At 46.5% G+C, this 14,598-nt stretch overlaps 1 protein-coding gene across 3 annotated transcripts in view; it reads left to right on the top strand.

Moving 5' to 3' along the window:
• LOC147616843 (uncharacterized) overlaps window positions 1–14,598 on the top strand; it is a 142,187-nt gene that overhangs the window by 83,697 nt on the left and 43,892 nt on the right. For 2 of the 3 annotated variants that reach the window (XM_086776480.1, XM_086776482.1), the window contains one exon: window positions 13,565–13,627. The exons of the other annotated variant lie outside the window; for it this stretch is intronic. In XM_086776480.1, coding sequence (XP_086632606.1) covers window positions 13,565–13,627 — 63 coding nt within the window. The remainder of the gene's footprint in view (window positions 1–13,564; window positions 13,628–14,598) is intronic. 3 annotated transcript variants of the gene reach the window in all.

Genomic DNA, 14,598 nt, shown 5'->3' with positions numbered 1-14,598 from the left:
TGAAAGAGTAAGATCGTCACCAAGAAAAATGCCTGTATTCTTTAAAGTGGGTCGCCTCTTCAAGAACTCCTTCTTCGCCTCAATAGAGGGAAAGCAAAGTATGAGAGCTCTTTCCTTTGATGTTTCCCCGTTGCCTCCGCTTTTTTTGCCCACTCTCCAGGCTTTTGCGTGTGCCGGACTGTCAATCCCCATCAACACCATAAGCTCTTTCACCTCCTCTTCAACTTTATCCGTCTTTAAGACGGGTAATCCTCGCATGCAAAGCACATGTACGTCTTCGTTGTTCCTCTTCCAAAGTCATGTTAATGATTGCAGGTGTAGGGGTTGTTATCTTCTTACCTTTACCCTTCTTGGCGACCTGTATCCACTTCTCTGCTTCATCCATCTTCCTCTGAGTCTTGGTGATGACTTCCACCCATGAGGAAGTTTTGCTTCGTGTTGCTTCTCTTCTTCCTTAATTGCCTGTACTTGTTCCTTGATAACCTTGAGCTCTTCTATCATGGATGGCTGAATTTCACCTTCTTCAAGTCCACCATTTGCCTTAGCCTCTGCAAGTTCCCCTTGAAGAGCTGAAATTACGCCTTTGAGCGTGTTGATTTCCCCATGAAGGTCTTTGACTTTTGCTATGAGGTCTTCCTTCTCCTCTTTCCACCGCTTACCCTCATTGAATACCATTTGGAGAAAGTTGGCTTTCTCCTTCCACCATCCCTCCATCTCCGCCTTCCATTCCTTCATCTCCTTTTCCACATTTGTTATCCTCTTGTTTGTGACCATAAAGGTCGCCTTCGTCGGGTTGCGCAAGGGGGAAGCCATGGAAGAAGCGAGAGAGAGAAAGAAAGAAAGAAAGAAAGTTATATTAACGTCCACGGGAGGCCGAATCCGACCTATGGGACAGATCAGGTACATCCATTTACATTCCACTCTGGGTATCGATGCCAAAGAGGCATAAAACTGAAAAAAAATAACTCAAAATGAACTCTTAAGACTCTTAAGAGTTTAAGTTACAATGGGTTCTATTGCATCTAGTTCGAAATTGAGGTTCAAAATAAAAATAGCTATATTTCATCCATGGATGGATTTGCTCTTGAGGGGGGTGGGGTACAGAATTCTTTAATGATTGCTTGTCCTCCTCTGTATATTGCCCATTTGCCATTCTTTCTTGCTTCTTTAACTTTATTCAGCTTTGCGGATTTGTTCTTGAGTTATGTTGCTGCCTTGGGGGCCTGAGCAAGGGTGGGTGCGTGGGTGGGTGCGTGTCTAGGTGGGTGGGGAAAGGCGCGCCCACACGCTAGCGGAGAGAGAGGCCGGCCAGCATATTTGAGAAAGGGTGGGTGCTAGCAGTACAGTGCGGCGGACAGAGAGGACGGCTACGAGAGAGAAAGCGGTGACGAACAGGGCAGCCGGCGGGAGGGATGGCAGCAGGTTCGAAGAGAGAGAAAGTTAGGAGGGAGGCGACAGGTTCGAAGAGAGAGGGGGCGGCGAGCAGGGCGAACAACAGGCGGGAGGCGACAGGTCAGCAGGCGAGCAGTGAGAGGGCGGCGAGCAGGGCGAACAGCTATGCGCCTGCAGTCCAGCCCGTCCAGCAGTCGATTGCAAAGAGAGAGAAAGCCCGCGTGCTGTAGCCTGACTGCTGCGGTCCAGCACACGTGCCCGCCTTCCCTGCAGCCCGACAGTCGCTAGACAAAGAGGAAAAACCTGTGAGAGATCTTACGAGAGGTGGAGTGAGTCTAGGTCTCTAGGTGCCTCCTCCTCATGAGTCTATATAAACAGGCTCTTCCACTCTTTCCCAAGCTATGTGGAGAGAATAGAGTGCATGCTTTGTGTACTTACTTGGTGCCTAATATACGAAGTGGTCCTTTGTGGAAATACTCTCTTCATTAGCAGTCCATTAGCATTTGTTTATGATTATGTGCATGGCATTGTGTCCATCTTAAATTGCTTTCATGTTTATGTCTATGTGGTGATTCTTGAGCACATTCTATTGCTCTTGAGTCTCATTCATTTATGCTTGTGTAGCTTGTTCATGTGTTGAGCAGATTGATGATAGCTTAAGATAATTTTAATCACTCATAATCGATTGCATATTATCTCTTTGTGATCAAGCTCTCATCATTTCTTTTAACAACAGAGAGTTGAGATTTCCAAACTATTTAAGGCTGGCCACTGGTCCACCTCATCATAGGCCACACCTCTCCCATAAGTGGGAGGGTGCCTACCCACACCTATTAATAATTTGGATGCCTATTTATTAGCCCGACCGACCAAAGTCCCCAAACTCACTTATAAGCTGTCCACCCATACTTTAATGAAGTGTGAACGAAAGTCACTTATAACTTGTTCTACCCCTTGTTTATAGCCCACAAGCTATGTCAGAATATAGATTCACGCGCACGGTTCACAGGCGGGCATCCCGTGCCCGTAAACTAGACACACAGATCTTGGAGGCAATAACACATTTCACACGAAAACAGTTCCAAGCATGCAAATATGCCATGCATAAGAATGTATTGGTCAATCTCCCTTTCATTTAGCTTGTAGCAAGTGGTCATTCCAAGCATAGATTACATTCCGAGGCCAACCGGAATAGCGTGGACCAAAATCCCCAGCCTCATATCCAACCTATTGGCCCCTAGTGTAGACATCAATCCCCTACCATGAGGTGCCAGTCCACATGACCCTTGGCATAGACTTAAGTCCTCTGCCATGAAGTGTCATGTCCACATTGTGGAGCTTGTCCATAGGTCCAGAAGCGTAGAGAATGCCCAACTAGTGACATCCCCCCCCCCAGCTTCTAAACAGTTGACCACAATTGAAAAGCTTCCAAGTATGCTTCTAGGAGCTGCAGATACTCCTGGAAGTATACCTCATCCATCCATTTAGCATCCATGGGTGAATAATTTTTTAACTTCACAAGGTAGGGTTTTTGAAGTTCGCCACCTACAAGCTTACGCTCCTTGTGAAACACAATTTGCTTTGGCTGTAACACCTCTTCCAGCTCATCCACTGTAGGTGGATCTTCCATAACCGGCTCTTTAGGCTCCAGTCCCACATATTTGGGCAAGAGGCTTACATGAAATGCATTGTGTATTGATTCGGCAAATCCACCAAAAAGCCACTTCATTGATGCGCTCAATGACTTTGAATGGTCCATAGAACCTGGTAGCGAGCTTAGGACACATTCCCTCTTTTCTAGGCCTTCTTCTAAGTCTAGCTTTCTCGAATTTTAGTAATACCTAATCATTCTCTTTGATTTCCAATTGCCTTCTTTGCTTATCTACAACCTTATTATGCTTCTGTTGCGAACGCTCAATGGCTGTCCGCACTTGTGCAAAGGCAATATGAAGGTCCCTGACAAATTTATTGGCGGAAAAAATCTCATCCTTTGTACGAAGGATGGGTGGCAATACCACTTTGCCATACATAATCTCAAATGGGGCTTTCCTATAGAAGCATGCACTGTGTTGTATGCACATTCCACAAGTGGCAAATACTTCTCCCAAGAACTTTTCTGACCAGTCACATAGCATTTAAGCAAATCTAATACGGTTGAGTTTGCAGCGTCGCTTTGTCCATCTGTTTGGGAGGCTCAGGTCTTAGAGATCAAGATGGGGAAGTGGTGTCCTCCAGCTTGAAGGTGTTGCTCTTTGTGTTCGTTCATATCTCAGTTGCAGTACCTCTTCCCCCCTCCTACAGGTACTTGCATTGTGACAGGTGGAGTTCAAAGTATGCTTACTCTCGAGCTCGAACAGAGTGGCAACACATGGAGGACAGGATCCACGCCCACCTGGCACGTCTTCATCCTAGGACTGACTATGACTACTCCTTGTCGAAACCTACACCCAAGACTCTTCCAGTGGAGGGCAGTTCCGATAGCTCCGCCTCTCACAGAATTGATATGCGGATTGCCTCATGGAACATTCAGGATTTGGGGGGGCCTCAATGTTTTCAGAGGCACGGCGTCCTTGGAGGAGAGCTCCATAGAGCAGTAGTTGGGGGACCCATTGATATTCTTTTCCTCTAGGAGAACCATCTTTCCAAGGGGCGTATCCGTCATTGTGGGAAGATTTTACCAGGCAAGAGTCACGCTTTCTGGTCTCCCTCTTTTGACCCCTCCAGGACGCAGGGGGAGTTCGTATTTCTGTCAGTGAGCAGCTCTGGTCGGCAGTAGTTCGCTGAGGCATCATAGACACTCGGTGGTGTCATTGGATTACCATTAGGATTGGCGAGGACTGTGCAGGATTCCTTAATGTTTGTGGATGAGTGGGCTTTCGGTCACGGGGGCATGATTGAGATCTCCGCCCGGGCACTACCTTCTCTGATCATGCGTCGGTTATTTTGTTCTTGGAGGACCCCTGGCGGTAGGACAAACACTTGAGCACTAGGACTTTGAACAACCTCATACAGACTCTAAGATCTGTAGAGCAGGATAGAGAAGATCTGGGAGGGACTGGATTTTCTCTCAGGTTCTGCCACTTGCACCTTGAATGCAAGCCTTATCGAGATCAATAGTTTACTACAGGAGGCTACATAGAGCAGATTGGCAGGGTTCCATGAGCAAGAGAGGAGCATTCATTGTGCAGTCACAGGTGGACCTATGGATATATTGCTCTTGCAAGAGCATAAACTGGATGCTAGTCAGTGTGGGAGATCAGGCAAGCTACTCTCAGGACACACCTTTTGGTCACCGGCTGTTGGTACCAAGGGTGGTGTTTGTATCTCTGTTTCAGCTTTGATCTTGCCTTGCATCATTGGACATGGTGTCATTTTGCCTGCGAGAGCGCAGTGGATCCTTCTTATGCAGGGTACTACACGCATTGGTATTCTCAACCTCTATGCTCCTAACCAGAGGTGAGAAGATTGCCTTTTGGAAATCTCTCACTACATTGATGCCTCTTGCCGACCATTGGATTATTGGTGGGGATTTTAACATGGTTGAGATGCCAACGGATAAAAGAGGTGGACATGAGGGCTTGGTGCATCCTCTTGAAAGAGCGTCTTGGGAGAGGTTTATACTCTCCATTCATGGTAGAGATTGTTGGCATGAGGATGACATTTTGAGGAGTCCATCCACTCTTCTTTATTCATGGTCTAACAGGAGAAGAGATGTAGGATGTATCTATGCACGGTTAGACAGATTTTATGTGGATGATTGGGTGCTTGACAGAGGTGGACATACTTTGATTGCTACAGGCACTTATTGCCCAGTGGTTTTATGTATTAGAGATCCGAATTGCCATGGATCAGCACCCCATGTATGCATCCCTGATCATTTGTTTTCAGATGCAGAACTATCGCGTCGTATGCTTGATATTTGGAGATCTCATGACTTCTTACAGGCCTCTCAAAGCCTGGCCTCTGCTCTCTGTGATATTAGTAACTTTTATCACACATGTGCCCTGTCTAAGAGGCAAGAGGCCTTGGACTTAGAAAGGGCTACTAGACGTAGATTGGCTGCCTTGTAGAAAGAGCACGAGAAACATCCTCATGCTCAATGGGTTGCAGATTCTTTATGTACTATTAGAGCAGAACTTCATCACTCTCTTGAGCAGCGCGCGGAGTATCGTTTCCATGCCCAGGAATCCTTTTGGACACAGATGGGTGGCAGATGTAACAAACATTTCTTTGCTTCTCACGGCCCATCTCATGCCAAAGATAGTGTCAGACAGTCGCAGGATTCACATGGCACTCTTCACTCAGATCCTCTCATGGTTAGACAGATTGCCACCGATTTCTACTGCCAGCTTCTTAGTGCTGGGCCGTATTCTGATATGAGACACAGGGCACAGAGGAAGGTTTGGAATGAATTGCCACATTTGATCACCGAGGAGATGTGTGCCGCTCTGGATGCCCCTTTTTCTATGCAAGAGTTCAGTCATGCTCTTCATGCTTACCTCATGGTAAGTGTCCAGGGGAGGATGGCCTCTCCCCTATTTTTTTCACTACTTTCTGGGATGAAATTGGGGCTGAGATAACATCGGCTTTGCAGGAGATGTGGGACACAGGTTCTATGCCTTCTTCTCTCACTGAGGGGCTTATTTATCTTATTCCTAAGAGTGGGGATAAGACATTGATTGGCCAGTGGAGACCTATCACCTTACTTGGGATTGCCTATAAGATTCTTGCTAAGGCAGTGAGCATCAGATTGCAGCCAATTTTGCAGGATGTTATTCATGATACCCAGAATGGATTCTTACACGGCAGGAGCATCTTTGATAACATTTTCTCGTTTTGGGAGGCCGTCAAATGGGCTAGCAATCAGCCCTTAGCCATTCTGCTCTTGGATTTTGAGAAGGACTATGATAGAGTGGATTGGGACTTTCTTGAGGGTACTCTTAGTCATATGGGCTTCTCTCAGAGATGGATCAAGGGAGTTTCATGCATGTATGGTGATGCCCACAGTAGAGTTCTTGCTTGCGGTGATAGAGGAGAGCGGTTTCAGATTTCTTTCTCAGTACGACAGGGCTGCCCATTAGCCCCTTTTTATATATCATAGTTGCAGAGGCCATGAGCATCTTTCTCCGCTCCACTGCTGGTATTTCAGGATTGAGGTTGGCTCTTCGTAGCCATGAGGAGTTGGTTGACTCTGAGTTAGCTGATGACACAACCCTGTTTTTGGAGGCTTCACATATATGCTTATGTTCCTTCCGGGTAGCACTAGAGGAGTTCTGTTTGGCAGCAGGGGCACTCATTAATTGGCACAAATTCATTTGTTTTTTGGGTTAGTGATTCACCGAGAGTTGATTGGGGTGCAGAGCTTGGTTTTACTTGGGCTAGATATTTGGGATGTCAAGTTGGAATTGATATTTCTCCTGCACAACAGTTTGCTCCGGTACTTGTGAGTATCCGGAAGAAGCTCCTCCATTGGAGCTCCAGGAGATTAGATTTAGCCTCCAGAGCTTTGGTGGCTAATCAGGTTTTGCTTGCCTCAGCTTGTTTTATTGCCTCTTGTTGGTGCTTCTCTCGTGCGTGCATTGGCCAATTCTGGAGATTGATCCGCAATTTTCTCTGGTCGGGCTTGGATGGCACCTCAGACACTCGTGCCAGGGTTGCTTGGCTCACAGTTATTCAGCCCAAAAGAGAGGGGGGCTTGAATATTATCGATTCGGATGTTCAATGCAGGGCGTTGCTTTGCAAACTTGTGGTCAGAGGTTTCCTACCAGGCACTGAGTCCTGGAAGGATTTTTTCTTGTCTCAGATTTCCAGATGTACACCCAGGGTCGAGAGAGACTGGATGCCCAACACGTTTTTTGTTCACAGAGGCTGATATTAGGGCACCATCTTCCCCTCTTATTGCAACCATTGTCAGAGCATGGAGAAGCATGAGATATTTTTTGCGACAAAGGCTTCCTAGGTCTTTGGACGAGGCTGACCGACAACCTATTATGTGGAATGAGTTCATTAGGGATGAGGCTGGTCGGCCACTTGGTGCATCTCGTTATATGCAATGGTCAGGATGGGAGAGATGCGCATACACAATTCTTGCTTGGAAGACCTTTAAGAGTCTTCCGGAGGATCGGAGAGTTGCATCCACTCAGCATCTTAGGGGCTCTCGCACTCGTATTGATCAGATTGGTGCAGCTATTCCGCATGAGTGGCTTTCTGGGACCTTTCACGGAGACTATCATCCGAGTTGGCTGGGAGGTTTTTCGAGGATAGGCATACCTCTGCAGGTCATTGCTCTGCCAGGCCAGGAGGATACAGATTTCCTCCTGTATTCTATCATGCCTGGTGGGAGATTGAGGAGAAGTAGTATGGAGGAGATCATACCAAACACTACGCTTAGTCCAGTGAGGATTGTTGGTCGCTCGGGGAAGCACTGGTTCATTGACCCTTCTCCTCAGATAGTGACTCATGGCTCTTGGTGTTTGTGGCTATATGGTGGCAGTCCTATCAGATATCTTCACTGGGATCCAGGAGAGTGGGAGTGGATTGATGCCTTCGATCCTTTGAAAAGCCTTCCTTTTTTCAGTTTCACTGTTCAGAATGCCAGGCTTCTCCTCACTCGATAGATGCATAGGATCCCTACTCTCAGGCCTCATTGGGAGAGCTATGATATTTCTCTAGTGATACAGCGCAGATATTGGCATAGACTTTGGCAGTCATACAAAAGGAGCCAGATCTCTCATTTCTTTTGGTTATTCTTACGTGGTGGTCTCCCACCAATCAGTGGAGATCAGTTTTCGGTGTAGCACCTTCCTGTCCTAGATGTGCGGCAGATTCTGAGTCCGTACAACATTGTCTATGGGGGTGCAGCATTGCACAGCAAATTTGGGTCCTGTCGCCCAACTTATGGGCAAATTGAGTGGCCGAGCCATGCATGTGACTTGGGGGGCAGTTGCTTGGCTCTCCTAGTCTAGTCCGCAACTTTTTTATGAGGGCGGTGCCCTATTATCCTCACGTGCGAGAGAGGGTGTTGTGGCACATTAGAGAGGTGGTTCCGCCCGCTCTTTGGACCTTATTGACTGCTTTGAAAGTAGAGGAGCTGGCAGAGGCCTTGATGGCTCTTCCTAGGGGCAGAAGCCCAAGGGTAGATGGGCTTCCAGTTTCATTTTTTCTTCACCACTGGGATCTCATGGAAGGCGCCTTGGAGCAGCCTTCAATGAGGTTATGACTACAGGCGCCATGCCAGAGAGGCTCTCAGAATTCACTTGATTCCTAAGGAGGGTGGTGACAAATTGGAGATTCAACAGTGGAGACCCATCACCCTCCTTGGGACCGCCTACAAGATTTTAGCCAAGACCATCAGCCTCAAGGTCCATCTGTTTGTCTACAGTCAGTCTTCTATCTATCTAATCTTGTCTATCTGTCTATCTGTTGTCTGTCTATCTGTCTATCTGTCTATCAATCTGACTGTGTCTTGTTTTAGATCCATCTTGTCCCTACCCTTGTGGACCCATATGAGGATATCACTTGAGGAGGGGTGTCTCAGGATCTTTTGTCTCTCATGTCTTGTCTCTCAGTCTATCAGTCTTTATGTCTGTCTTCTATTCTTGTCTTTTTTTGTCTTCCTCCTAGTGTCCACTTAAGGAGGGTGTTGGAAATAAGTGCACACTAGGTGTACTATTTCTAGTCTAGTTTCACTTAAGTCTTTGTGTCTTGAGTCTAGTGCCATGTGGCACCTCTACATTTATCCCATAAGTCAGTCTACTCAATCTTGTACTTCTCACCTATATATTGTGGGTGTCACATCAATGAAAGGATCAATCTTGTGTCTTGTCTACACTCATCTCAAGGTAACTCTTTGTCTTTCATTTGTTTTGTTTCATTTCTAGTTTTGCTCTTGCTTTCATATTTACAACACATCCCCTCCTCAAGGGCAATCTCTGCCTCTGGAGTAGGGACAAGAAAGAGGTCCTTAAGTAGAATGAGGAAGACATAGAACCCCTTGACCTACATCATCGGTGGTCAAAGTGGTAGACAAGAAAGATGAAGTAATCAGAAAGCCCACTCCTCATCATAGGAATGAACAGCAAGATCTGCTGATGTAGATGCAGCAGCAACATGGGCGGAGGTAGATGCAGGGGCTGATGTAGAGGTTTTAGAGTAGCAGTCCTTCTCCCGGTGATTGTCCCGGCCACAAATGGTACATGGATGAGCCTTGAAGCAGTCCTTCTCCAAATGATTAGTTTTTCCACAATGGGTGCAAGGCTTTCTTACCTTAGAACCTCCTTTCTTTGCTAAAAATGCAGTGTCAGTTACCTTCTGTTGTTTTGTTCTTTCCTCTTCTTGGAGAGCATTGATGATACCTTCAAGAGTAGGATTATTGTGATACTTGAAGGTAGTGACAAGAGTAGCATAGGTGTCAGGTAAGCTTTTAAGAAGCACAGCAATAGCAATATCTTCAGAGATGGGGGACTTTACTAATGCAAGCTGAACCATAAGACTGCGAAAATAATTGACATGAGAGGCTATAGTAGCTCCCTCCTGCATATATAAATCAAAGAATGAGATCATAAGTGCAATCTTAGAGTTTTTAGAGCGGGGTCCAAAGAGGGTATCCAAAGTGATCCATGCTCGAGAAGCAGACTGTATGTCGGAAATGTGATGAATGTAATCATCTCCAAGACCGAGCAAAATGATAGCATAGGCTTTGTCATTCTTGGCAGTTGGAGCATAAGTGATAACTTGCTCAATGTCGGAATCTTCGGGAGCAGCATGGTGAACAACGTCCCAAAGACTTTCTTTCATAAGATGGCACTTGATTTTGATTTGCCAAGTATGAAAGTTGGACCCATTGAATTTGTCGATAGACATGAGAGAATGAGTAGAAGAGGCCATGTGGGAAGGTCTTACCTCTTGCTAAAATGCAAGGGCAGTGTCTATTCCCTTACAAGATTGCAGAAATGAATGAAAGAAGAGATCCAAACTATTTTATATGCCTGCTCTCTCACCACTTGTCAAGGCCATAGCATATGACAGCCCATCGAAGCATGAGGAACTAGCAGTTTGCAGATATGAGGATAAGAAAAACAGTAAAGTGAAACAATGCATAGTACCTTCTAGACTCTTCAAGAGGACGTGATGGTGGCAGAACCTCTTGTTGATCTGCAGCCTTTTAGATGATGCGCACCCTTGATGAAGGCAAAGGAAAGCTGCAACAGTATGGCGGGCAGCAGCAGCTCCAAGCAATAGAACAGTAGCTGCTACTGAAAAACAGGTCGGCGCAGGGAAAACAGGTCGGCGCAGGAAAAAAACAGGCCGGCGCAGGGCAGAGGGTTCAGGCTGGCGCAGGACAGAGGATTCAGGCCAGCGCAGCCTGTGCAGAGTGTGAATAGGCTGGTCCTACAAGATGAATGCAGCTAGGGAGATAGTGGCTTGAAGCTATGGCAGGCATTACAGGGCAGGAGCAGCCCGCTCTGATACCATGTTGTAAATATGAAAGCAAGAGCAAAACTAGAAATGAAACAAAACAAATGAAAGACAAAGAGTTACCTTGAGATGAGTGTAGACAAGACACAAGATTGATCCTTTCATTGATGTGACACCCACAATATATAGGTGAGAAGTACAAGATTGAGTAGACTGACTTATGGGATAAATGTAGAGGTGCCACATGGCACTAGACTCAAGACACAAAGACTTAAGTGAAACTAGACTAGAAATAGTACACCTAGTGTGCACTTATTTCCAACACAGCCGAAGACTTCAGCCCTTCCTCCTCGACTTGATCCATGACACTCCGATAGGTTTTGTCTAGGATCGGAGCATTTTGGACATCTTCACGTTCTAGGAGATGATAGCTTCGGCTAGGATGCGGCTGAAGGATCTCATTGTGCTCCTTCTGGACTTCGAGAAAGCCTATAATAGAGTTGACTAGGGCTTTTTGGAGGGCATGATGTACCAGATGGCTTTTCCAGAGGAGTGGATCTGTGGTGTTTCTGGACTTTACTCGGCCTCTCACAATCAGGTTCTCATTGAGGGAGCAAGAGGTGACAAATTTTCTCTTTCTCGCTTGGTCTAGCAGGGTTGTCCACTTGCACCCTACCTTTTTCTATTTGTCACCAAGGCCATGAGCAATTTTCTCTTAGCTCATGAGATTGGGCTCTAGGGATTGCGTCTCCCCATCCGTACTGAGGAGGAGCTACTAGACTTTGAGTTTGCAGATGACATAGCAGCATACCTTTTTTTTTTCTAGGAAAAAGATCCTTCTATTAGTTAATGAAAGAACGCCACAAAGGGCTAAATACAACCCCGAAGGGCTAGATACAAACTCGCCTCATGTACAAGGTGGGGATCAAATAATCAAAAGAAGGGAAAGAAAAACTTATTCTCCAGCTGGCCGCTCTATAAGGAGAAGGCTATCTCATAGGAGGAGGCGGGCAGGGGGGGGGGGGGGGGGGGCGGGGGAGGGAAACAACCACACAGGTGGTCTGTAATGCCAAGCGGGGTCACCACCTCTATCTGTGAGAAAAGGGTCAGGCTTCCAAAGCCTCATGAAAGCTTCCCACTACTTCCACATGTGGTCAAATCCTCCCTGTAACTTCCCCACTGACCACGGAGGGTATGAATAATGTCAAGCCAAATGCTCCTAATGGAGTCAACAAGCGGGGTATGGGTACCCTCTATGACCTCGCTGCATCTAGCTCGCCAAATTTGCCAAGTTGCAATGCTATTGCAAAATCTACCATCTCTGGCATGAGCCTAGTCGCTAGTGATCTGTAGGTGGGGCTGTGACTGCTACTGTAGAAATACGATGGTGATAGACGTGAAGGACTAGCCCTCCCCCATCCTCCTCATAAGCCCTAACCACCATAGCCTCTGTGGCCCAAGCGACAATGCCCCATGTGATGATCTGGGTCGAGGCCTTGTCCATAGTGAAGATGCGGAGAATCCGCTGCCAAATCTGTTGAGCCTTTGGGCAATCCCAAAGACAATGTCGCTGAGACTCCTAAGGGTGGCCGCACCGCGGGCAAGCTGTTGGCTGACCTCCAACTGCTAGCCAAGTGCCGACTGCCAAGCTTCTGTGTGCCATCAACCAAAGAAAGAGGGTGATCTTTCTAGGCCGGAAACTGTCCCAAAGCCTCTTCCAAATATCTGAAAGGAAATGTTGTGAGAGGCCTTGTGTGATTGCCAATGTGCTGTTCCTGTCGGGATGCCATCAATCTCTGGCATCCGGATCCTACGGCCTAGCCGCACAGTATATGCAAAGAAGGGGGCATCCAAAGTCTCCTCCCGATCAGCAGGTTCATGCCAAGTCCACACTCTCAGGTCCCACTGTAGGCATGTGAGAGGTTGGCACTCCCGTATCCATAGTTGCTAGAATATCTCCCTGGCCACCTTGGCCGGCAGTGGGTCTGTGGCACTCCCATGCCTGAAAACCAATCACCGTCACTCTTTGCAAGGTGCAGCGTGAAGCTTGGATCTCTCTAATCTGCCATGGGATCCAATAGAAAAAGTGAGCAGACCACTTCCCTCATCTGCTCCGTGGACCGCCACGAGAATATCATGTCTGGTAAACACACCTAGGCACACTGGGGGGTCGGGTTTGGGATACGAGTCAGCCACTCCTGAGGGATAGCTGAGTTGATGTCGATGCTGAGCCTGTCTCTTCCAGCTTGGCCACTGCATATACTCTTCTGCACCCAGGGGTCTGCCAAGATCATCTCTGATAAGGTCGTTCTACATAATGGGTTGCCTGTCAACCTCATCTATTGAGCTTGGGGGTCTATGATGTAAAAATATATACATACTACTCCAATCCTGGATAATGGAAGAAACCAGTGGAGAGGACGGGGGACAGTAATCTGTCTCGGAGAAAATAAAACATGTGCTGCTGTGTCTCCAGTTTTTACTCTTATGTCACTCTCATGGTTTTTCACTTTTAGGCCCAAGATCCTCTTGTAGTTATCGTTTTTTATCCGCTCTAGGCGATGCCACTAAGGAAGCACCTTGTGGGGTTTTGAACCCAGGACCTCCTGGGTTTTGAATCAAACACCTTCGCCACTTGGGCTATCAGCTCGTTGGCATGTGGTTTTTCACTCTTATGTCATAACAAAAGAGATAAGATTGTAAAATCATTGGTAAAGTCTGTTGAACCTTTGATTCATTTTCATGTTCGTTGCAGTTGAGATCATATTGCTTAAATTTTAACGGACGTGCAACGTATGCCTCAGTAAAGAATTTCCAGGTTAGAAACAGCACATGCTTCTTGTTCACCTTGTTTTATTTTTGCAAAGGAGAATTGATTCATATTATGAGGGGGGGAGAAAGAGGCATGTATCACATTAGGATTCAGTACATCATTGTGTGTTAATCCTGGCTGGCTATATTAGCTAAAAGAATTTGCCAAACCTTCTGACCAATGTGTCATTGGTAAATGCCCCCATGGTGATCTGCTTAAACCTGAATTGCGCAATTTGGATCTTTAGAGAATTCTTGACCTGCTTTCCAAACGATGGAGATGACAGAGGCTCGTAGCCATATGACTCTATGCACTTAGCACCCTCTATCTATCTATCTATATATACGTATATGTGTGTGCAATCCTAGCCCATGATACGACCCATCGCCTCAACTTCCTCAAATTAGCAAGAACCTTTGATGGCCTCTTCTTCAACCACACCAACTATTGATCCACAATGCCTATATCCCCAATGCTTAATAACACCAACTATTTATATCCCCAATGCTTAATAAAACCAAATTCCCCACCAAGCAAAAGAGGCCGCCTAGCTCCACTACAGCTATGGGCAAAGTTTATTGCCATGCAACAACATCTAACGATCTTGACTCCTCAAGAAAAGGGATGTCGAGTAAATGCCATTGGAAAGCAGCCAAAAGAGTCAAAAGAAAGTCTCTAGAGCATTAAAAGACACATCAATGGAACCGTTGGGGCCTCCTATTCTACATTCATCTTTTCAGCTCAATCTGCTCCATCACTGTCATCTCCTCTTGTGCATTGAGTCCTGTAGTCACTGCATCATCCCGTCCTAAGTGTTGCTATGACCACTATTGGGTGTGCATGGTGCAGTGAGGTGCGTGCATTCAAGTCTGTTTAAGTGTTACATTATGTTAAGGACTCCCGGACATACAATCTAGAAAAGAGCCACCACTTTAGTGTGCCAGGCAACCAACCCTGCTACAGGTACTCTAAACTAA

Source organism: Cibotium barometz, chromosome 37, assembly GCF_041138505.1.
Source record: "Cibotium barometz isolate CiBa-2024 chromosome 37, ASM4113850v1, whole genome shotgun sequence".
NCBI lineage: Eukaryota > Viridiplantae > Streptophyta > Polypodiopsida > Cyatheales > Cibotiaceae > Cibotium > Cibotium barometz.
This window is presented reverse-complemented; position numbering and strand designations above follow the sequence as displayed.